The sequence below is a fragment of the Diabrotica undecimpunctata genome, chromosome 2 (assembly GCF_040954645.1).
Source record: "Diabrotica undecimpunctata isolate CICGRU chromosome 2, icDiaUnde3, whole genome shotgun sequence".
NCBI lineage: Eukaryota > Metazoa > Arthropoda > Insecta > Coleoptera > Chrysomelidae > Diabrotica > Diabrotica undecimpunctata.
In genome coordinates, this window is record NC_092804.1 from 18,789,623 (window position 1) to 18,816,288 (window position 26,666).

The following is a 26,666-nucleotide window of genomic DNA, read 5'->3' on the forward strand; positions in this document are numbered from 1 at the left end:
ATAGTTGGAAAAAAAATAAAACCAAGAAAATGAGAAACTCTGGCGAAGAATATGTTTCTCTAGTCAATAAAAAGACCGTTACAAAGAAAATGCCACCAGCTGATGTAAGTATGATTTAAAGAGATACCTATCTAAATAGACGTTAAAACCTAAATAATTTTTTTTTGTTTAAATCTATCTAAATAATCCAAACTTGTTTTAGGTAAAATGCAAGTGTCCACTAGCATGTAGATCCATAAGACTGGAATACCTTGTTGAGTTGTACAATCATTTCTATGAAATGGCTGATTATAGTAACCAGCAAAGTTACCTACAAAGGTTTATTCATCCCCAATTAATCAAAAGGAGACGTCATGGTCAGTACGAACATCCCAGTGAAAGTAGGAGAAAGCACTCTTTCACCTACCATTTACTTTTACCTGGAGGATCTGAAATAAGGGTTTGCCTCAAAACATTTTGTAGTACGTTTGCCGTAACTCCAAGAAAAGTGCTACTTTAGGGAGAAAAAATTCGTGATGGTAAAATGGATATGTCAGAAAAACGAGGAGGGGCTCGACAAAATATTTTCAATACTGTCTGGACTAACAAGATTATAGAGCATATCGAAAGTTTTCCATAAATTGAGAGCCACTACGCAAGGGCGAAAACCCCGGATAAGCTCTTCTTGTCACCGGATTTAAACGTAAGTAGAATGTACGTGCATTTTTAGAGAAATATTGTGCGGATTATCAGCCGCCTAACAAACCACCAGTGACTAGACAATGGTATAATGAAATTTTTATATCAAAATTTAACTTATCTTTTGCAAGGCCTAAAGTAGATACATGCTCCACATGTGATAGTTTGGCTGTTCAAATAAAATCAGGAGATAAAGCTGCTGTAACAGAACAGGAGCTTCACCATCGGAGAGCAGAGGCTGCTACAAAAGCATTGTCAACTGAGACCAAAAATGCATGTACAAGTAATTGCTATGTTCTTTCCTTCGATATGCAGCAGCAAATGTACATTCCCCAATTAACTCACTCCGAAATGTACTATTCACAACAGCTTGCAGTGTGTAACTTAGGAATTCACGATTCCATCACAGGAAAGGGATTCATGTGTTTATGGACTGAGGACTTTGGGGGAAGGGGTGCCTTGGAAATTAGCTCCTGTTTATATACTTACCTTACTAAGGAAATTGGCAATCACGGAAAGAAAAAGCTTATTTTGTGGTCGGATAATTGTGGGGGTCAAAATAAAAATCAGTTCATGATCGCCATGTATTTGACCATACTACCAAATAACGTTTTTGAGGAAATTATTCATAAATTTCCTGTAAAAGGACACACTTTCCTTAATCGCGACAGAGATTTCGCAATCATAGAAAAACGTAAAAAAGTGTGTAAGTCTTATACATTGATGAATGTTGTTAACATCATTACTAGTGCGGCCCAGAAAAATCCATTCTCGTGCATGGTGGTTAAGGACTTTTATGATTTCAAAACCGTTGCCTGTGATAAACTGAACACAAAGAAGTTAGGAATTTCAACAGCTACGCAGCTTCGTCTTACAAGAGAGAAATTTGGTACGGTGATGGTGGCTAAAGGACATAGTGAGCTCGCTGGATGGAGTGAGACCAATGTACTCAAATCTGGAGAAACATTAGAAGACTTTAAAATCATAGACCTTCAAAAAACTAGAACTCACTTTGGTATCCCAGAGAAAAAAAGAACAGATATTGAAAAAATGCTCCCTTATCTTCACGATGATGCCAAGAAGTATTTTAAAGAAAAATTAGGTCAACCAGGGCAAGTTTCTACTGTAGGAAACAACGGTTAAAAATCTGGCACTTACAACGTTTTGACTTGCAAACCTGATGGCACTTACAACGTTTTGACCTTAGACAGATTTTTGAATTTTTTTTTTAAGTAAGCTTTGTTTATTGTTCCTTTGCGGTATGTTTGTATTATATAATACCTTTAAACTAATCCTTTTTCAGTATGTTACATTATAAGAAATAAACATGTTCGATAAAAAACTGTTTTTTACTCCTCCTGAAAAATTTATAATTTGGCACTTACTACGTTATGGAAATGCACGCTTCAAATATAGGTATATCAGTTAACTGGTTAAAATTTGTTACAATCACGTCATCGATATAATAATACTAAGGATAGAACTTATTGATATTTTTACATGTAGATTGAGGGCTCAACGACACTGGTTTGACAAGTGATACCCATACTTTAAAAAGTCACACAACTGACACTTCAAACCAGTAGCGTTGCGCATTAGCTGTCTTTTATTTTATCTTTGATACCTCGAGTTTTTAACAGCTGACTTTATCATCATATTAAGAAAAAAATTAGCTTTAATTTGTTATGAAAACATGCATGTACGCCGTGCGTATTTTATTTAAAAAATTGAATGTAGTTGAAAGTGGTAACAACACGCAACCGCCAGTAGTTTATATTTTGGTCACTTGGCTCTTAGTCAGTTTCGTGCCATATATATTGCCGAAGGAATATTAAACTACTTACAAAGCCATAATATATATATATATATATATATATATATATATATATATATATATATATATATATCTAAGCAAATTACGTGTTATGGAATGTGATGGTCAATACGGGCTGGAAAGGTGGAGTCATTCGGATTATAGAAACGCGAGCAAATAAACCATTACAGTATAGTGTATGCCTGTTGCACGCTAATGAACTTCCCTTACGACATTTGCTGCAAAAACTAGATGGCCGCACAAAAGGTCCGTATCCACATTCTGGTCCGATTGGATCCCTTCTTCACAGTTGCCAAAAAATGACTGTTATATAATTAAAAACCATAGAAGCTGTCCTGCGTCTTGTAAATGAAATTGATCCAAGTACAAATCAACAGTATTTGTACAAACTATCTACATAAAGCAATTGAAGATAAAATAGGTATGTCTGAAAGTTTGGCAGAGAAGAGTCCAGAGAAGATGGAACACTCACGTTAGTTAACGACAGCTAACCGCATTCTTAGAGTTTATGTAGATTCAACTGATCCTTGTGAAAGCTTAAAGATGTTAGATGAGTTTATAACAAAAATATATTCTCGTATGAGGTTTGAGATAAAAACACAAGATTGGAAGATGGTGCTAGGCATCTATGGAAATTAATCCAGGCCTCGAGAGATTTTGCAATAATGTATCATCAATTATCAATAAAATTATTCAAGACAATGCTTATTTTGTGCACCCGAAAACATTATAATTTCTATTTTAACAGATGCACGTCACCATATTAGAGATGTTGCTGTTAGAAAAATTTTAAAATGTAGGAAAGCTGACATGAAAAATCAGATTTTCAAAGAACCTCAAATCAATTTTAATTCAGAAGATTATATAGATCTCATAGACTGGATGAATAGTTCTATATATTACGGAGCCTCCTCTAACACAGCATTTGGCCGATAAGAAATTGTGATTAATGTAAGTGTAAGTTCCAAATTTTGACAATTTTCCTGGCCATACTCAATCGGTTGAAAGATAATTACTGAAGCGGCAATAAAAGTTTGTTGTAAAGAATCTAGATATGGTTACATATAAGCTAAACTTGCTTCCAGAAAGAATTAGCCGATATTTGATATGCTTCAGGAAGTGAGTAAGTAAAAATGTTAAGCAAAGGAGTGTGGTGGGTGAAATTCGCCGTGCAGATACCTCCTCGTGTTGAGTTCTGGGTTGAATGAATATACCGAATAATGTTAAATATTTATATAATATTTCAATGTAAAGAACTTTTCGTGGCGAATAGTGATTCAAGCAAAAAGCTGCACAGTTCATAGCACATACTTAATTAGTTAATATACATTTTTCCCCTCTTATATTTTTTTATTTCTGAAGGCTTTAAAATGTTTGAGATCATAATAAAAATTTGTTAACCAGATAATAGCATCGATATTAATATTTTAGACACTAGCGCGACCCAAAAATAAAGCAAAAAAAATTTTGGCAAAAATTTTTTTTTTGGCACCGTGGGTCTGGTCGAAATTAATTTATTTAGGCCTATGTTTGGTACACAGTATTAGGATAAATATATACAACTTTTTTTCACTAGTCCGTTTAAGGTTTACAAAAACAATGTATTTACACTTTTTTGGCCCGACCTGATATATTTATACCAAAAGAATTTTTTTTGTACACCACTGATATTCCGGAAACAATAATCGGTCATTGTTATCGACTACTTTGGACGTAAATATTTATTCATAGGTTCCATCCTTAGTATATTATATCATATAAAGTCATTGGTCTTTGAAGAAACGTCGAAAATAAAAATCATAACAAACAATAAACATCAAAATAACAAAATAAAGATAAATGAAAGATAACAAATATGAATTAGATTAGACATATGAAAGACTACATAACTTCTTCTTGCAATACTGTCTCCTATCGGAGGTTGGCTACCATAACAGCAATCTTTACTTTGTTGGCTGCAGCTCTGAACAACTATATTGAACTGCACCCATACCACTCCCTTAAATTTCGCAACCAGGAAATCCTCCTACGTACCACATTTCTCGTTCCCGAGATTTTTGCTTGGATTATGAGTCTAAGCAGAGAGTACTTTTCTCCTCTCATTATGTGGCCCAGATATTCCAGTTTTTTCGTTTGTATGGTTTTTATGACTTCGCATTCCTTCCCCATCTTCAGCAGAACATCTTGATTTGTTACTCTTTCTGTCCATGGTATTTTCCACATTCTCCTGTAACACCACATCTCGAATGCCTCAATGTTTTTGTTGTTTATCTTTTTTAGTGTCCAGGCTTCCATGCCGTATAGCAGAACGGAGAAAACATAGCACCTTAACATTCTCGTTCTTAAGTTTATATTTATGTCCCGGCTGCATAGGAACTTTTTCATTTTGACAAACGATTGTCTCGCTATCTCTATTTGCCTCTTGATTTCTCTTGTCTGGTCATTAGTATCAGTGAAGCAAACCCCTAAATATTTGTAGGACGTAACTCTTTCAACTGGCTGATTATTTATGGTTAAAATCACATAGGTGTATAGCTTTTTTGTTACAATCATGAATTTAGTCTTTTTGATGTTCAGTTTTAGACCATACTTCTTGGTATGGGTGTTTATGTTTTCCATCAAAAACTGTAAATTTGCTAGGTTATCTGTTACTATTAGCGTGTCATCAGCGTATCGTATATTGTAAATTAACTCTCCGTTAATGTTCATACCAATGTTTTGCTCTAGGAGCGCTTCCTGACATATTGTTTCGCTATATATATTGAATAATAGTGGAGAAAGCACACAACCCTGACGCACACCTCGACGAATCTCAATTTCTTCGGTTAACTCATTATCAACTTTGATTTTTGTTGTTTGTCCCCAGTACAACCTGGATATGATGTTAATGTCGCGACTGTCGATGTTTTTGCTTCTTAGGATTTCATACAGCTTTTGGTGTCTGACTTTATCGAAAGCCTTCTCAAAATCTATGAAACCTACGTAGAGGTCTTGGTTTACATCCAAACATCTTTGCATTAACCCACTCAGACCAAACAAAGGTTCCCGTGTTCCCAGTCCACCTCTGAATCCAAACTGTGTGGCGCTAATGTCCTCTTCTAATTTATTAAATATTCTTTTGTGAATTATTTTTAAAAATACTTTTAGTGTGTGGCTCATCAATGCTATAGTTCTGTGGTCTGAACACTCTCTGGTCACTACATAACGAAAGCAGGTAATTGATATCATAGTAGCCACGAGTCACGTGGCCAGAATTATTAAAAAATGGCATATGTCAGATGAAGTGTCTTGGTTAGACCCATTCTTAATCAAATGATAAATTGGAATATTTAGCAATATAACCCTATTTGTTGTACCTTTGCCGAGTTTTTTATAAGCATATTTATTGATTTTCTTATTTCAAACTATCACATTAAGTTTTTTTTTCTTTTTCAGATACAGATTCAAATCGACAAGGGAGACAAGCTATTCCTTATTCCAATTTCGTCTGTACTAAAGAAGGATTCAACGCAGATCCAGATAGTTGCAAGGTGTTTTACCGATGTATAGGTGACGGCAAAGGTGGTTACACACCCATACGTTTTGAATGTGGCGAAGGAACAGTTTTTGATCCCGCAACAACCACCTGTAATTATCCTTACGCTAGCAGTAGAGAAGAATGTGGAGGAAATGCTATTGAGGAAATATACAAACCTATATCAGTGCCAATTCAATCATCTACAACTGTAACAGTTGCTGTAACCCAAGCAACGGTTGATTATTCTAACCATCTTGCAGGTGTATGCTCACAGGAAGGTTTTGTAGGGGATTCCAAAGATTGTAAAAAGTTTTACAGATGTGTATCCAATGGCCAAGGAAGTTTTATCAAATATGAATTTAGCTGTGGTACAGGTACCGTATGGGATCCACAAATATCGTCATGTAATTTCCCAGCAGCAGCAAATAGACCAAATTGTCTTGAGGAGCAAGGTACCACGCCCATTCTTGTTAGAGCTTCAAGTAACAATATACAAAACTCTACTTCCTCTAATCAAAATTCTTCATCCTCATCTCAGCAAAGCTTTCAGAATTTTACCAGTAGTAGCACTAGTTTTAATAATTCCTCAAGTTCCTCTTCCAGCAGTAGTTCTAGTTCCAGTAGTAGTAGCTCTTCCTCCAGTAGCAACTCTCAACAAGACAATAACCAAACCGGTTCAAATACATCAAATTTCACAGGGCAAAATTCTTCAAGTTCTAACCAAGGAGGTAGTAGCTCGTCTTCAAACCAAAATCAACAGAATCAACAAAGTTCAAGTTCATCAAATCAAAATCAACAAAACCAACAAAATTCTGGAAGTCAACAAGGAGCAAATGCATCTAATCAAAATCAACAAAATCAGCAAAGTTCAGGAAGTCAACAAGGCTCTAGTTCATCTAGTAACAATCAACAAGGTTCAAGTTCTTCCTCCTCAAGCTCCTCCAATCAAAATCAACAAAACCAACAAAGTTCAGGTAGTCAACAAGGGTCAAATTCATCCAGTAACAATCAGCAAAATCAACAAAATTCAGGAAGTCAACAGGGGACAAGTTCATCTAATCAAAATCAACAGAACCAACAAAGTTCAGGTAGCCAACAAGGATCTAATAACAATCAACAAAACCAACAAAATTCTGGAAGTCAACAGGGAGCAAGCTCCTCTAATCAAAATCAACAAAACCAACAAAGTTCAAATTCTTCCTCCTCAAGTTCCTCTTCCTCAAGTTCATCTTCCTCAAATTCCTCCAATCAAAATCAACAAAATTCAGGTAGTCAACAAGGGTCAAGTTCCTCTAATCAAAATCAACAGAACCAACAAGGTTCAGGTACCCAACAAGCGTCTAGTTCATCTAGTAACAATCAGCAAAATCAACAAAATTCAGGAAGTCAACAGGGAACAAGTTCCTCTAATCAAAATCAACAGAACCAGCAAGGTTCAGGTACCCAACAAGGCTCTAGCTCATCTAGTAACAATCAGCAAAATCAACAAAGTTCGGGAAGTCAACAAGGATCTAGTTCATCTAGCACCAATCAACAAAACCAACAAAGTTCAGGTTCTTCCTCCTCAAGTTCCTCCAATCAAAATCAGCAAAATCAACAAAATTCAGGAAGTCAACAGGGAACAAGTTCCTCTAATCAAAACCAGCAGAACCAACAAGGTTCAGGTACCCAACAAGGCTCTAGTTCATCTAGTAACAATCAGCAAAATCAACAAAGTTCAGGAAGTCAACAAGGATCAAGCTCATCCAACCAAAATCAACAAAACCAACAAGGATCAAATTCTAATTCTAGCAACAATCAACAAAACCAACAAAGTTCTGGAACTCAACAGGGGTCAAGTTCTTCTAATCAAAATCAACAAAACCAACAAAGTTCGGGAGGTCAACAAGGATCGGGTTCATCTAATCAAAATCAACAAAACTCTTCGACGTCTAACGTAAATCAGCAAAATCAGCAAGGATCCTCGTCAAATCAGAATCAACAGAATCAACAAGGTTCTTCAAGCACTTCCTCAAACCAAAATCAACAAAACCAGCAAGGTTCAGGTACATCCAATCAGAACCAACAAAATCAACAAAATTCGTCAGGTTCAAGCCAAAATCAACAGAACCAACAAGGTTCTAATACATCCAATCAAAATCAACAAAGTCAACAAAACTCTTCAGGCTCTTCAACAAATCAAAACCAGCAAAACCAACAAAATGCATCAGGCTCAAACCAGAATCAACAAAATAATCAGAGTCAACAAGGTTCTACTCAGAACCAGCAAAGCTCAAATGAAGCCCAAAACTCTGGCCAAATTTCTAACAATAGATGTATTAAAGAAGGTTTTGCAAAAGATGACGAAGACTGTAAGAAATTTTACAGATGTGTAAGTGATGGTAAAGGACAATTGATCAAGTATGAATTTACTTGTCCTGAAGGAACGGTTTGGGATCAAACTGCGCTTTCTTGTAACTATCCCTCGGCAGTAACTGGCAAATGCTCACAGCCCACACAATCACAGCCTACTGGGGCTGGTGAAAGTAGTAATCAAAACCAACAAAGTAACGGAAACCAAAATCAAAATCAACAAGGTTCAGGCAACCAAAATCAACAGAGTAGTGGTAGTGAAGGCCAACAAAACTCTAGCAACCAAAATCAACAGAGCGGTAGTAACCAAAATCAACAAGGTTCTGGAAACCAAAACCAACAAGGAGGAAATAATCAAAATCAACAAAGTTCCGGCAACCAAAATCCATCAGGCGCTAGTAACCAAAATCAACAAGGTTCTGGCAACCAAAACCAACAGGGTGGAAGTAACCAAAATCAACAAGGCAGTGAAAATCAAAATCAACAAGGATCTGGCAATCAAAATCAACAAAACGGTACTAACCAAAGTCAACAAGGTTCTGGCAATCAAAACCAACAAGGTGGTGGCAATCAAAACCAACAAGGGGGTGATAACCAAAACCAACAAGGATCAAACAATAATCAAAATCAACAAGAATCTGGAAACCAACAAACTACAACTGAACAGCATAATTCTGGACAAATTTCTAACAACAAATGTGTTAAAGAAGGATTTGCCAAAGATGAAAAAGACTGTAAGAAATTTTATAGATGCGTAAGTGATGGTAAAGGACAATACAATAAATATGAATTTACTTGCGGCGAGGGAACGGTTTGGGACCAAGATTCACTTTCTTGTAATTATCCGTCGGCAGTAACAGGCGAATGTTCGAAACCCACACAACCTCAGTCTACTGGAGTCAGCCAAGACAATAACCAGAACCAACAAGGTTCTGGCAATCCAAATCAACAAGGCGGTGGTAACCAAAATCAACAAGGCAGTGAAAATCAAAATCAACAAGGATCTGGCAATCAAAATCAACAGAACGGTACTAATCAAAACCAACAAGGTGGTGGCAATCAAAACCAACAAGGGGGTGATAACCAAAACCAACAAGGATCAAACAATCAAAACCAACAGGGTGGTAGCAATCAAAATCAACAGAATGGTAATAACCAAAATCAACAAAGCTCTGGCAACCAAAATCCACAGGGCGGTAATAACCAAAATCAACAAGGCAATGGAAATCAAAATCAACAAGGATCTGGAGGCGAAAATCAACAGGGTAATGGTAATCAAAACCAGCAAGGATCTGGTCACCAACAAACAACAACTGGGCAGCAAAATTCTGGACAAATTTCCAACAATAAATGTATTAAAGAAGGATTTGCTAAAGATGAAAAGGACTGTAAGAAATTTTATAGATGTGTCAGTGATGGTAAAGGGCAATATATCAAATATGAATTTAGTTGCGCTGAAGGAACGGTTTGGGATCAAGACGCACTTGCTTGTAATTATCCTGCAGCAGTAACTGGAAAATGTTCACAGCTTCCGCAGTCACCGTCTAACGGACAAGGCGAAGTAAATAATCAAAACCAACAGGGATCCGGAAACCAAAATCAACAAGGATCCAGTAATCAAAATCAACAAGGTAATGGTAATCAAAATCAACAAGGTTCTGGCAACCAAAATCAACAGGGCGGAGAAAACCAAAATCAACAAGGCAGTGGCAATCAAAATCAGCAGAATGGCACTAATCAAAGTCAACAAGGTTCCGGTAATCAAAACCAACAGGGTGGTGGCAACCAAAACCAACAGGGGGGTGATAACCAAAACCAACAGGGTTCAGGCAGTCAAAACCAACAGGGTAGTAGCAATCAAAATCAACAGAATGGTAACAACCAAAATCAACAAAGTTCTGGCAACCAAAATCAACAAGGCGGTAATAACCAAAATCAACAAGGCAATGGAAATCAAAATCAACAAGGATCTGGAGGCCAAAATCAACAGGGTAGCGGTAATCAAAACCAGCAAGGATCTGGTCACCAACAAACTACAAGTGAGCAGCAAAATTCTGGACAAATTTTTAATCATAAATGTATTAAAGAAGGATTTGCTAAAGACGAAAAAGACTGTAAGAAATTTTATAGATGTGTCAGTGATGGTAAAGGGCAATATATTAAATATGAATTTAGTTGCGCTGAAGGAACGGTTTGGGATCAAAATACTCTTGCTTGTAATTATCCTTCAGCAGTAACTGGCAAATGTTCACAACTCTCGCAGTCACCATCTAACGGAGAAGGTGAAGTAAATAATCAAAACCAACAGGGATCTGGAAACCAAAATCAACAAGGATCCAGTAATCAAAATCAACAAGGTCATGGTAACCAAAATCAACAGGGCGGTGAAAACCAAAATCAACAAGGCAGTGGAAATCAAAATCAACAAGGATCAGGCAATCAAAATCAACAAAACGGTACTAACCAAAGTCAACAAGGTTCAGGTAATCAAAACCAACAGGGTGGTAGCAACCAAAACCAACAGGGCGGAGATAACCAAAACCAACAAGGTTCAGGCAATCAAAATCAACAGAATGGTAATAACCAAAATCAACAAGGCAGTGGGAATCAAAATCAGCAAGGATCTGGAAGCCAAAATCAACAGGGTAGCGGTAACCAAAACCAGCAAGGATCTGGTAACCAACAAACTACAACTGAGCAGCAAAATTCTGGACAAATTTCTAATAATAAATGTATTAAAGAAGGATTTGCTAAAGATGAAAAAGACTGTAAGAAATTTTATAGATGTGTCAGTGATGGTAAAGGGCAATATATCAAATATGAGTTTAGTTGCGCTGAAGGAACGGTTTGGGATCAAGATGCACTTGCTTGTAATTATCCTTCAGCAGTAACTGGCAAATGTTCACAGCTCCCGCAGTCACCGTCTAACGGACAAGGCGAAGTAAATAATCAAAACGAACAGGGATCTGGAAACCAAAATCAACAAGGATCCAGTAATCAAAATCAACAAGGTAATGGTAATCAAAATCAGCAAGGTAATGGTAATCAAAATCAACAAGGTTCTGGCCACCAAAATCAACAAGGCGGTGAAAACCAAAATCAACATGGCAGTGGAAATCAAAATCAACAAGGATCGGATAATCAAAATCAACAGAACGGTACTAACCAAAGTCAACAAGGTTCAGGTAATCAAAACCAACAGGGTGGTGGCAACCAAAACCAACAAGGCGGAGATAACCAAAACCAACAAGGTTCAGGCAATCAAAATCAACAGAATGGTAATAACCAAAATCAACAAAGTTCTGGCAACCAAAATCAACAGGGTGGTAATAACCAGAATCAACAAGGTAATGGAAATCAAAATCAACAAGGGTCTGGAGGCCAAAATCAACAGGGTAGCGGTAACCAAAACCAGCAAGGATCTGGTAACCAACAAACTACAACTGAGCAGCAAAATTCTGGACAAATTTCTAATAATAAATGTATTAAGGAAGGATTTGCTAAAGATGAAAAAGACTGTAAGAAATTTTATAGATGTGTGAGTGATGGTAAAGGGCAATATATCAAATATGAATTTAGTTGCGCTGAAGGAACGGTTTGGGATCAAGATGCACTTGCCTGTAATTATCCTGCAGCAGTAACTGGCGAATGTTCTAAGTCCTCGCAGTCACAATCTAACGGAGACGGTGAAGTCAATAATCAAAATCAACAGGGATCTGGAAACCAAAACCAACAAGGATCCAGTAATGGTAATCAAAATCAACAAGGTAACGGTAACCAAAATCAACAAGGTTCTGGCAACCAAAACCAACAGGGTAGTGGAAACCAAAACCAACAGGGCAATGGTAATCAAAATCAACAAGGTTCTGGAAATCAAAGTCAACATGGCGGTAGTAACCAAAACCAACAGAGTAATGGCAACCAAAATCAACAAAATAACCAAAACCCACAGGACAATAGTAACCAAAATCAACAAGGTTCCGGAAGCCAAAACCAACAGAGCGGAGATAGTCAAAACCAGCAGGCTAATGGTAACCAAAACCAACAAAACAGTGGTAACCAAAATCAACAGGGCAGCAATCAAAATCAACAAAATACATCTGAACAGCAAAATTCTGGTCAAGTGTCTAACAATAAATGTGTTAAAGAAGGATTTGCTAAAGACGAAAATGACTGTAAGAAATTTTACAGATGTGTAAGTGATGGTAAAGGCCAATACATCAAATACGAGTTCACCTGCGCTGAAGGGACTGTTTGGGACCAAGCTACGCTTGCGTGTAACTATCCCTCAGCAATAACTGGCAAATGCTCACAATCATCACCGCCACCATCCAATGGAAATAGTCAAAACCAACAAGGTTCTGGTAACCAAAACCAACAAGGTTCTGATAACCAAAACCAACAAGGTTCTGGTAACCAAAATCAACAGGGTGGTGATAACCAAAACCAACAAGGTTCAGGCAATCAAAACCAACAGGGTAGTAGCAATCAAAATCAACAGAATGGTAATAACCAAAATCAACAAGGTTCAGGCAATCAAAACCAACAGGGTGGTAGTAATCAAAATCAACAGAATGGTAATAACCAAAATCAACAAAGTTCTGGCACACAAAATCAACAGGACGGTAATAATCAAAATCAACAAGGTAATGGAAACCAAAATCAACAGGGAAGTGGTAACCAGAACCAACAAGGTTCAGATAACCAAAACCAACAAAGCAATGGGAACCAAAATCAACAAGGATCTGGAGACCAAAACCAACAGGACGGTGGAAGTCAAAATCAAAATGGTAACGGTAATCAAAATCAACAAGGTTCTGGTAATAACAATCAACAGGGAACACAAAAACCAAATAATTCGAGTAATACTGGATTAGTTACAAACACAAAATGTGTTAAAGAAGGTTTTGCAAAAGATGATGATGATTGTAAAAAATTCTATAGATGTGTTAACAATGGTAAAGGCGGATACGACAAATATGAGTTTACTTGTCCCGAAGGAACTGTTTGGGATGAAACAAATCTTTCGTGCAACTGGCCATTTGCGGTTACAGGCAAATGTGGACAATCAGATTCCATCAACAGTAACCAAAACAGTAGTAACCAACAAAATGGTCCCAACAATAGCAACAACCAACAAAATATTGGCACTAATTCCAACCAAGATAATAACCAACAGAGTGGTGGATCAAACAATAATAATCAGCAGAATATCGGTGATGGTTCAAATCAAAACAACAATCAACAAAGTAACGGATCAAATCATAACAATCAACAAAATGCAGGAGACGGATCAAGTCAACAAAATAATCAAGTAGGAAATGGATCTAATAATAATAATCAACAAAATACGGGTGATAATTCTAGTCAACAAAATAATCAGCAAGGTGGTGGAACAAATAGTAATAACCAACAAAACGCTGGTGACGGATCAAATCAGAACAACAATCAGCAAAGTACTGGATCAAATCAAAACACTCAACAAAATGCCGGAGATAATTCGAATCAACAGAATAATCAAGGTGGCACATCCAATAGTAATAACCAACAGAATGTAGGTAATGGATCAAACCAGAACAACAATCAGCAAAATAATGGATCAAACCAAAACAATCAACAAAATGCAGGCGACGGATCGAACCAGCAAAATAATCAAAATGGAAGTGGATCCAACCATAATAATCAACAAAACACAGGTGATAATTCCAGTCAACAAAATAATCAACAAGGTAGCGGATCCAATAATAATAACCAACAAAACATTGGTGACGGTTCAAATCAAAGCAACAATCAACAGGGGACTGGAAATAACGGAAATAATCAACAAAATTCCGGTAGTGGAACAAATCAAAACAACAATCAAGGAAATAACCAACAGGTAAGTCATTTATTATTTTAGATCGATACAATTTTATTTTTACACATAAATGGTAAAAAATGAGAGAGATAAAGGGACAATAAGATATAAAGAGTGACAGAGGGAAATAGACTGAGACTAGATTTCTTGATCTTAATACTTAGATTCGTATTAGTTTTTTCCTTGGTTAGTATATTAAGGCTTTAATCTCAATAAAGGCTTTCATCTCAATATGATTTAATTTTTGTTGTTATTATGCTGTCTATCTGGTGCTGTTCTTGTAGGTAGCTGTCTCCTGAGGGTGTGACACAACTCCTTGTGTCTTTTTTTATACTTCTTCTTTTTATGTAGGCATGACTCTGTCTGCTTTCAATGTGCCTCCAGTATGTTGTCCTTCCATCGTTTTCGTGGTCTTCCTACTGATCGTCTTCCTATCGGGGAACCGTCTCTTGCCGTCTTTACTACTCTATTTGTTGTCATTCGGCTGAAATGATCGTTCTATTCTACTCTTCTGTTTCTTACCCAGTTCTTGATGTTCTCCACCTTGCATCTACGTCGTATATCTGTACTTCTAGCTCTGTCCAATAGTGTATTGCCATCAATTTTTCTAAGTGTTTTCATCTCTGCTGTTTCTAACATCCTTTTTGTCCTCTCTGTGTCAGGTCGTGTTTCTGCCGCGTATCTGTGGTGCCTAGATATTTAAACTCCATCATTTGTTCTATTATCTGACTTTTTAGCTCCAATTTACATCTTAGTAAATATGCGGTTGTAACCCTGCATTTTGTCTTTTTATGGAAAATTAACATGTTAAATTTTCTAGCAGTAATATTAAATTGGGGCAGCATTCGTTGTAAACCGTCTTCGGTTTAATCCGTCTCTATCAGAGTTACAACCTACAATCAACAGTGTACGTTTGCTAGTAACATGGGCCAAAGAAGTTGAATAAACTAGTTCAATTTTTTGTGGTTCTGTGAATCTGGTCATGCGACTAGTTTGAAACATTTACATAGACACGAAAATTGGAAAATATACTGAAGAATCAGGCAGATAAATGACGAGAATGAATATTGATATAAAACTAATGATATTCGTGCATTTTATTCTAATGTACGTTTTAAGTAGTAATTTAAGTAATGGTTTAAAATTGACCTGGAAACTATATATTGAACAAATAGAGACAAAATGCAATAAAGGACTAAACTTCTTAAAATCCATTATGCGAACTTGGATGGGTGCAGAACCTCAAACAGCTCTAATCTTCTATAAAGCTTACATAAGATCAATTATTGATTATGGCTGTACACTTTATGGAACACCCAATAAAACAAATCTACGTAGGCTGGATATTATACAAAACAAATCACTCAGAATATGTCTGGGAGCAATGAAATCTACACCAGTTGAACCGTTAAGAGCTGAAGTAATCGAATCTCCATTAGAACTGGGAAGATCATTTTTAGCTGAAAAAATAATTATTAAGTCGCTAAAGAAGAACTTACCATTCATTAGCAGCATATATAAGTTAAACGAATACGACCTAACTAAGCCTTTTTGGATTCATAAAAACTCTCCTCCTATTTGTGATGACAACAATGTTGAAACCTACAAAGATAGGGACCGACTACTTTGATCACTTTGTTTCCTGTGTCATGAATATACCCCTTTATTCGGAGTTAGCATCGTTTAATAGTATAGTCATAAATCAAATTTTAGAGGCACATCCAAACAACGTCACTATATACACTGTTGGATCAAAAAACACCGATGGTACAGGTTGCGCTTTCGTAATACCTAAACGTATACAGAAAAAATATAAGTTAAACAAAAACACATCTGTTTTCACAGCTGAGGCAGTACCAATTCTAAAAGCACTAGAATATGTTCATCAGGAAGAGAATAAGAATGCTATAATCTTTTCCGATTCACTTTCCGTTCTTAAAATTTCAAAATCAAACTCAAACACAACCAATGACATTATTTTTAGCATCCAAGCAATACTTAAACATTTACAAATCAAAATAAATATATAAAATTCTTCTGGGTCAAAGCACACGCAGGAATAACAAACAATGAAATTGCAGATCAAATTGCCAAAGAAAACATAGTAATGGGGAAACAAATAAATTACGAATTAACCACAGATGAACAGATAATCATAACAAAACAGAGAATGATGAAGAAATGGTCCTATTTATGGCAAGAGTACAGCTTTACAAATCAAACACGTTACACCAGACTTGAAACCAAATTAAGGAGAAAACCTTACGATATTTACAATGAATACGATTACAGTCGAAAAAGTATAACTACTATCAGCAGAATGAAGTTTGGTCACGCATGTTATCCAGCACATTTATTTAAAATAAAAATACTTGAGAGTGATCTTTGTGAAGCCTGTAATAAAATCGGTGACCTAGACTACATCTTTTTTGATTGTATAAAATATAGAGCTCAATCTAATGAGCTTTTCAGAAAACTTTTAAAATTAAACATTGAAAGCCCATATAATATACTGCATCTTCTTGATTTAGACAGAAAAGAAATTTACGATTGTTTGCTGTCTTTCGTCAGAACAACGAATATACAAATATAACCACCTTTGTTGATACCTGATGTCTTTCCTTAATGTATGTATACCTATCTGTCCAAGACCTACCTTTTATCGTTTATAAAAATGCCCTGATCAGTCCCTGGGCGAGAAGAGTGTAATCCCTGTGTAATCCTTGTATTGTATCTGTTTTTAAAAATTTGTGTCTGGCTGTGTGGATATTTACCCTAAAGCCAATAACAAAAAAAAGTAATCGTTTATATATTTTGTAGGGATCATCTAACCAACCAAATGTTTCTAGTGGAGTAGGAAGTACTTGTTCTAAAGAAGGCTTTTTAGGAGATCCAAACGACTGCAGAAAATTTTATAGGTAAGTAATAGTATATATATATATATATATATATATATATATATATATATATATATATATATATATATATATATATATGTATACATATATTTATATATATATACATATATATATATATATATATATATATATATATATATATATATATATATATATATATATATATATATATAAAGAAATTTAATCTTTGCAGATTAGTTAAATAGTAAACTCTTAAATATTGGGGAAATCTGCAAGAAAGACTCTAATGTGTATCAATTGTTTCGCCGAACGTTTTCGCTAAAGAGAATTAATTTGGCTTCTTCAGGGCTGAAAGAGAATAAATTATAATTAGCTACCATATATTATCTATTAAAACATTATTGATATATATATGGTAGCTAATTATAATTTATTCTCTTTCAGCCCTGAAGAAGCCAAATTAATTCTCTTTGGCGAAAACGTTCGGCGAAACAATTGATACACATTAGAGTCTTTCTTGCAGATTTCCCCAATATTTAAGAGTTTACTATATATATATATATATATATATATATATATATATATATATATATATATATATATATATATATATATAAATATATATATATATATATATATATATATATATATAAATATATATATATATATATATATATATATATATAAACTCCTGTGTGGAGTAAAAACTAAAAGTGGAGCATAGAGCTTCAGTGAAAACGCGGCATCGGGTTCTATTTTGCGCTAAGGCCCTCACCTCATTCCACGACATTCCTTGACCTCTTATCTCGTCCATGATGGATTTTCTCCAAGTTTGTACTGGGCGACCTCTTTTTCTTCTTCATTGGGGATTCCACTCTAGGGCAATCTTTGCAATACTGGAAATTATGTTTTCTGAGTGTGTAACCAATCCAACCCTACTTTCTGGACTTTATTTGATGTTCTACCCTTTTTTCTTCGGTCAGGTGTAGTGGATCTTTGTTTCTGATGATGTTAGGCCAGAAAATACGAACAATTTGTCGTAGACATTTATTAATAAAGACCTGCAGTTTATCTGTAAGAGTTTTTGTCACTTTCCAGGTTTCACATCCATAGAGTACAACAGACATAGGGTTGAGCCTGCTGAATGCTTGTTGAGCTTTTCTTATTCTCATACGAATATCTTCCTCTGTACCTCCGCTTTCTGTTATGACACTTTCAAAATACGTAAAGTTTTCCACATTTTCAATCTGCATGTTTTGGATAGTAAATAGCGTGTTGTTTCTTGCATTTATTCTCATGGATTTGGTTTTACTAATATTGATTTTCAAACCTACTTTATTGGCTTCACTGGAAAGTGTTTCCAATTGATCAGCCACATCTTGGAACCTTTGTCCTACCAGGCAGATATCGTCGACATATTTAAGATCTAATAGGCGTGTGGTTAACGTCCATTGTTTACCTCCGGTGTCGGAGTCTAGTTTGGAGGGAACATAGTCTACTGCTATGTTAAAAAGAAACTGAGAAAACACGCATCCCTGTCTGAATCCAGTAAGTATGTCAAATTCGTCGCTGTTGATTCCACTGTGTGTCACGCTGCATTTCGCCTCAGTGTGCAGTGACTTTATAATGAAAATTATTTTATGTGGGATGTTTCTTAGCTCTAAAATTTTCCTTAAAGTAGCATGCTGTCAAACGCACGCTCGAAGTCAACAAAAACCATGTATAGGGGTGTGTTCCATTCAACCGATTGTTCCATTATTACCCTTACAGTAATATTTACAATGTAAAGAATTAAGGAATGCCTGAGTGATATGCCTCATAAAATTACTTGATACAAAGATACCACTTAACAGCACAAAATATACGAATACTGGTCTTAAGGTTTTAAAAGTGTAAAAGAAAAGGGCAATCAAACAAAAGAAGTACTCTTTCTGGTTTACCAAGCTTTCGCAAATCTTTATTTGCATCATCAGGGTACTTAAATAAACAAAATTAGTACAAATAACAGAATAAAAATTATTTTGTATTATCATGTCATTTCAGTATCTCTGCTTCGAAGACACTCGGGCTGATACAAATTCAAACTCTGAAAGTTAAACGAATGTCTCCTAAATATTTACCACTGCAGTGGTTAGCGTAAAGAAGTGCCATCTACTTTGGTGGCCATAAACGAAAACGATTTAATAATATCGTTTTCTGTCCTCTGGGTTATACGAAATGTGCAAAAGATCTTTTAGCAAAAGCTGCTATCGCTTTGTTAAATTGAATAGCTAAATAATCTAATCAATTATACAACTATATAAATCAAGTAAGTCACTTATGTACATCAAGAATTAACACTATTTTTTTGTTTTTTTATTGAAAGAAATAAAAGACTTCCAATTCATAAATCCGTTTCAATTTTAACATCTTGACAAACATCCTTACTTACTTTCCCTGATGATGCCTATGAAAATAGGCGAAATATATAGACCATTGGATTTTTTTTCAATTCAAGCTCCATCATTGTTCTACACGTATTTCAAAATTTCACCGCTCATCAGGAACATTTCTGCTAGCTCAAACTAAAATAAAATGCTCGTCTATATGGCATTTCTAGTCACTTAACATGCCGAGTACGCTACTAGCGACCTCTATATGAAGCAACAAGAAGTCGATAGCAAATCTTATATGTGTGTGGAGAGAGAGGCGGTATTAAATAAAAGCGAATATTATTATTTTATATAAAGTTTTCTACTAGCTTACTCGAGCATGTTTTGCTCCTATAACAGCCATATAGACATAGAGCATTTCAATTCAGTTCGAACTACCACAAGTGATCCTGATGAGCAGTGAACTGAGGTCCAATTTTCAGCTCGAATTCTTGCTTCTGTGAATTCTAAGGACGTTTTGCTAGGGTGTTACCAAATTATGACCCAGACAATTTGGGTTTGAGAATTGCTTAGATAAAACTTGACGCATTTGAAAATGCGTGGTGAAAGCGAAATAATTTTACGTACGTTTAGGGACATTCAGGCAATTGACAGACTTCCTTTTCTTTTTCTTTAATGTGGTATGTAATCTATTGCTTGCCTTAACCGTCTATCTTTATCCATTCGACTTACGTGATCATACCCTCTCAGTTGTCTAGTTTCAACCCTGTCTTCAGTGGAATATATAGTATTTTTCCTCCTTCTTATATCTTCATTTCTTATATGATCATTTTTGAATATACCACATTCTCTCCTTAAATATATAAATATATATATATATATATATATATATATATATATATATATATATATATATATATATATATATATATATATATATATATATATATATATATATATATAAATATATATAAATTATAACTACTTAAATTTTTTTTCCTTTCTTCTTTTTTTTTGACACCTGCCAAATTTCTGCTCCGTAAGTCATGATAGGCTCTACCTAGGTTCGATGGATTATCATTTTGGTTTCTTGTCTGATATTTTTTAACCATAGTATCATTAAAATTGATATTATGGCCTTCTATGGACATTATATATCCGAAAAAACTTCGTACCTTGCTATAGATAAACATTACGCAAAAAAAGTCCTGAGAAAAACGTATTTTCCTAAACGTTCTTTTATTATTTCAAATTATATCTTTTAAGCATCTTGAAAAAGTTGATGCTTTATTGATAAGGTTCATTTAAACGTTAAGAGTCTTTTTCATTGCCTTGTTTTACCGTGTTTTCGTACATTCTTGAAATATTCCAAAAAATCACTGAATTCACCTCTATTTTTTTAAAAAGCTGTAATAGGGAATATATAATATACTTTACATTTTTACAGATGTGTTTCGAATGGACAAAATGGATATATAAGGTACGACTTTTCTTGTGGAAAAGAAACCGTATGGGATCCTAATAGCATCACCTGCAATTATCCATGGGCTGTAACAGGAAAATGTTATTCTGCTACTGTTCCTTCAGGGCCTACAGTCACAGAGGTATTATTAGATTAGATTAAATTGGATCGTTCAGATCATATCTTTACTTTAAGATTCCATATACTGCTATTAGTTATTTTTTTAAATTCTTATTTTCTGATATTCTACTACTATAATTTAATACACATTTCAATTCAATTCATATAATTTTCAGGGGCCAATTTACACCATAGAACCGCCAGAAATTGTCAGTGTTACCAACGGACCAGAACAGCCTGTAGAACCAATAATCACACCAGCTACTGAAGCTCCAGTGGGCACTGTAACGAAACCGTGCCCCATCGGCGAACTCGAAGGCAATCAACTAACGTTAGTCTGTCCAACGGGTTTCCGAAGACACCCAAGATACTGCAACCTGTTTTACCAATGTACTACGAGCAAAAATGGACATGACTTTAAAGTACTAGTATTAAGCTGTCCCGATGGATTAATATTCGACGACAAAAAGGTGCAATGCTTACCTCAGAATGAAACTAGTACTTGCCAAGGCGAAATTGCATCCAGTACTCTTTATAGAACCCTGGAAGCAAATTCGATACCACCAGTAAGTATAAATACAATGCTCAACTATTTAAATATACCTAAAACATAAATATGAGGGATCACGTCTACTAGTATATTTTTCATATTGGTAAAAATTACAGTAAAATAACGGTAAAATGATTCCAACAACGGTAAATTAGCGGTAATTGAATTGTGAACTGATATTGTGCACGTAACTGACATTCGAAATCGCCGGCCGACTCAAGCGCTGTTTCTGAGAGAACGGTTCATTCTACACAAAAAATGCTTATAAACATTTTTTTCTTCAAACGTCAAATAATGATGACATTACTTATCTAAGTTGATCCTGTCAAAGTTTGATGTCTCCGCCGGCAGTAGTTTTTTTTCCCATTTCTTTACGGCGGATGGAAAAATGTTGTCATGGCAACAATATGAAACATGTCACAAAGCAACAATACAAATGTCATTAACAACAATTAAACATCATTTTTATTTATAGTAATATTAAAAGTACAATTAGTTAATGAGGCATTTTCAAAATTGAAACCATGCAAAAATGTTCCCGACTCTTGATACGCATTGGTAATGGTTGATGATACTGATGGTCTAGAACAACTTTCAGCAATCATTCCAACGTGCTACTGCATCATTAGCCGCGGACTCAATTTCGTTTAAGTTTTCCATTTTCGCACTAAATTTGCGCTTGCGGTTGCAACAACAATAAGCTGTCTTTAATAATTGCAAACAACTCTCAAACAACTGTAACCAGGGAGACGCAAATCCCACCAACGACTTAATTATTTTAATTTCTAACATCTAGACGACTTTGATAGTTGTCACAGTTAATTTCGAGTAAAAATAGCGTATGAATTGTACTATTTATGGTTGAAAATTGCTACGTTTGAAGAAAAAATAGTATACTTTATTCGGCAAAGAAGCGACTTTTCTTGACTTGCCCTCTATTACGCGCCTCACTTCGTTCGGCGCGTAATATTGGGCGCGTCAAGAAAAGTCATGCTTCTCCGCCTCATAAAGTAATATACTATTCAGAATGACGGTATTAGATTTTTGTTTTGATACAGTGCAGCAACATTCATCCAGCTGTTTGTTTCGCAAATTTTAGGAAACACAGTGGTTAAGATTTGAATTCGGTTTCGCTAAGTAGAAATCGTTTGATTTCTCTTTTTGTTTTTAGATGGCGTAGTTACGTCCGTATATAGTTATTTTAATAACTATTGTCTAGGACGGGAAAGATTTTTGTTTTGGTTCAGAGCAGTGACTATACCGTTCTGAAGAGACTTAAGGAGGTCGAAATACGTATCAACGGTTGTTGCTGCACTGTATCAAAACAAAAATCTAATACCGTCATTCTGTTTTGTTATTTACTTCGTTGGAAGTACGAGAAACTGAATTCACTACGAATTTTGACTAGGATGAACGGCTTGTGGAATGCAATTTTAGATTCCCTTGCCGAGTAATTCATCCAGCTGTTTGTTTCGCAAATTTTAGGAAACACAGTGGTTAAGATTTGAATTCGGTTTCGCTAAGTAGAAATCGTTTGATTTCTCTTTTTGTTTTTAGATGGCGTAGTTACGTCCGTATATAGTTATTTTAATAACTATTGTCTAGGACGGGAAAGATTTTTGTTTTGGTTCAGAGCAGTGACTATACCGTTCTGAAGAGACTTAAGGAGGTCGAAATACGTATCAACGGTTGTTGCTGCACTGTATCAAAACAAAAATCTAATACCGTCATTCTGTTTTGTTATTTACTTCGTTGGAAGTACGAGAAACTGAATTCACTACGAATTTTGACTAGGATGAACGGCTTGTGGAATGCAATTTTAGATTCCCTTGCCGAGTAATTCATCCAGCTGTTTGTTTCGCAAATTTTAGGAAACACAGTGGTTAAGATTTGAATTCGGTTTCGCTAAGTAGAAATCGTTTGATTTCTCTTTTTGTTAATATACTATTGTTTAAAAATTATCTAAGCTGTTTCTCGCTTATGGGTAAAAGTGAAAACCGTTTTGGCATCTTTTTTGAAAATCGAAAATTTTGAGCAAAATTCAGCTTGTTATAATTTTTTGAACAGTAACATTTTCGTCTTCGACTAATGGAGTAACTGTCTAGTTTGATACATTTATATTAAGTTTTTATATTTTTGAAAAAAATAGTAACTTTTTTATTTTCAGTTGCAGATATACAAAAAAGATACTATGTGTCCCTCAGATGGAAACTATCTCCTAGATCCATCAGCTTGCAGTAATAACTTCATCAAGTGTGAAAAATCAAATAGTTCATCTCGAATGGAAGGATATATGTACAAGTGTCCCGAAGGATTCTCGTTCTGGAGAATCAGCCGAAGATGTGAACGAAATTATAGACTTCTAGACTGTGGAAATCTTAATAACGAAAACTCCAACTGGGATATGCCCACCGAATACGAAAACATATCTTTAAGAAGACGGAAAAGTGCGTATGCTGAGTGGTAAAATGTAAAGATAGGTTGTGTGATTTACCAAATGCTAAACAGATGACGTAAACAGTTCCAAAAAGTTAGGTTAATAACGGTTTTTTTACTTGTAACCACCGAGTTAGAATCTATGGAGAAGCTATGAGCATATTAACGTATGTACTAAAAACGGCGTAGGTAGGCGTGGCTAACTGTGATATCAATATGGCGGTGGGATCATGGCCGGACTCAATAATATTTAAACTACTATAAAAATATGACTAGTTATTCAGAAGATTTAATCATAATCTAAAAAAGTGCAATAAATTTTTAATAAACTATGATTTATTTATCCCGCGGTAAACACCAAAAACACGATATATTATACATAAAGATAAATTAATACAGTCAAATACTATTCATTTATTCTCTGAAGTACGGGCCATTACTTTGTTTACATATTGGTATACTAACCTGTAGAACGATATTCCTGAAGATTTTTTATTAACATTGCTTCTGCCACTGCAACTACGTTGAGAACAAGAAACCATTATTATGCACTATCACAATATATTATTACAGTTTCTATAAAAGTATTATAAAACTAAAAATATTCGAAAAACCACAAACGTAAATAAACATATACGATCTGTCAAAAGTGACAAATCAATATGGCCGAAGTGAGGTCGTTTTTAGTCACGTGATGCCCTCTCCATAGATTCTAACTCGATGCTTGTAACCTAGATGTAGCAATACATTTGTAAAGAACGGACGCATAACGGAATAGTATAATGTCTATAAGCATAACGAATGAATTGAATACAAATCTAACCTAGAATGAACTTTTAAGTTTATCAGGTGTTAGTTTTTTAGATGTTAGTATTAACCACTTCGAAACTGACTTAATTTTCGAGTAGATTCCTTTGTGGTTTCCGTTTTGCATTATTTAGAGACATTAAAACTCAAAAACTATCACCTTGACTGAGTACTACAATCAAAAAATATTAAATTATAAAATTATGGAATTTGGAAAAACGTGCGTCGTAGATTTTAAAATAAAAATATTGGAAGGAAAGTTAAAAGTTTGTAAAAACTATTTTTGGTCCAATTTGGTTAAAAAAATCTTATCACTATTTTTATTTTATTAGTAAAAGAAAATTTTTAATGTATTTTTTTATATTTTACATCATTTATTAATACAAAGAACATAAAATGATAGATGTAATCCAGTGCGATTAAAAGAAAATTGAAATATTAACTTTTTGAAAAAGGTAAACGTAAAATTATGCCTCCACTTTCTTGACACCAACGTATCAGAAGTTCGATTAGTGGTGATATAGTTATATTCTTGGGCTATGCGGAAAATTAAGATGTTTTGATTTAAAATGTTGACAATTTCCCGTTGGATCTACACCCTATTTTGCTAATTGTAAGGAATTATCTAAACGAGACTTTCACGACTAGATCTATTTAACGAAAAAGTAGAATTTACTGTGTATCTAGATCATCAGACACACGATACACAGACTACTTTTAACTTTAGTCTGTGTATCGTACATCAGACAGTATAAGAACAATATTACCTGGCGTCAACGTTGAATTCATGTGCCGGTAATAAGGATTGTCTAACTATTAGGGCTTACGAAAGACTATTGATATGACGAACATTACAAATGGTGTTACGGAAGTGACCGTGTTATTCTGCTCTCTATGACTACTTTTTATTGGCTAAGAATATTCTTAAATTCAAAGTTAAAATAATTGTTTAAATGTTTTTACTGTTAATTATGTATTATATCTTACATTTTTGAAAAAGTTGATATTTATGATAAAATCTTTGATAAATAATTTGCTCAAACATATTTTCCCTATTAATAGTTGATGTAAAACTTGACTGATATTTATTAGTTTAATTACTAAATAACACCGCGATATTGAGATGTATTATTTCATATTCGCTCATTGGGAATTGGTTGTGGTTATTTATTTTTTTACTTACAACTTTGTAACTGTGACTAGCTATTATAGTTCTCACTAATTTAAGTGTAAAAAGCTGCCATTTTACTTATATATTAGATCAATTGAAATAAATAATATTTAATGCATATAGTTTGTTTTATTTTTTATATATTTAATACTTATTTGTCTGTCCTATATCCAATAATTATTTAGCAAGCTGCATCCTTAAAATTTGGAACAATAGCAGCTCCAGATCGTTGCCAGCTCGCATAAATAAACTTATAATGCAACATAAATTGAAGACTTGAAATAAATAATGTGGTAAGTGCCAAAATCATTATTTCGAAATAATCGATTTTTTTCTTCCACAATGAATGTATTAGAAATAACTTTCTTAAAATTAAACATAGGTTGATTCAAGTGAATAATGTTTTTGTGCATTAAATAATTTGGCGAACTTTTTGTAAAATAATAATTGTAAAAAAAAAGAAAACAGCTATAAAATCTTAGAATGTGTTAAGTGCCATCACAAGAGTATAAAATATTGGGATACCTAAGTAATAATGAAAACACAAAACATGTAGGTTCTAAGGAGTACCTATTGGGATTAAATAGTTTGTAAATTTGTTTTTTTTTCTTCAGAAATTCTACTCTGGCAG

General features: G+C 34.6%; 1 protein-coding gene across 3 annotated transcripts in view; it reads left to right on the forward strand.

Annotated features, from left to right (window-relative positions):
- Positions 1 to 26,153, forward strand: part of LOC140434281 (uncharacterized) — a 111,516-nt gene extending 85,363 nt beyond the window's left edge. The window contains exons 3-8 of one of the 3 annotated variants that reach the window (XM_072522428.1): positions 5,948 to 8,941; positions 9,431 to 14,259; positions 17,059 to 17,156; positions 20,937 to 21,093; positions 21,248 to 21,637; positions 23,789 to 26,153. In XM_072522428.1, the coding sequence (XP_072378529.1) occupies positions 5,948 to 8,941; positions 9,431 to 14,259; positions 17,059 to 17,156; positions 20,937 to 21,093; positions 21,248 to 21,637; positions 23,789 to 24,088 (8,768 nt within the window). In that variant the 3' untranslated portion in view covers positions 24,089 to 26,153. Of the gene's footprint in view, positions 1 to 5,947; positions 14,260 to 17,058; positions 17,157 to 20,936; positions 21,094 to 21,247; positions 21,638 to 23,788 lie in introns of all 3 variants that reach the window. The other 2 variants (XM_072522427.1, XM_072522426.1) reach the window with 2 other exon arrangements.
- Positions 26,154 to 26,666: the final 513 nt, after the last annotated feature.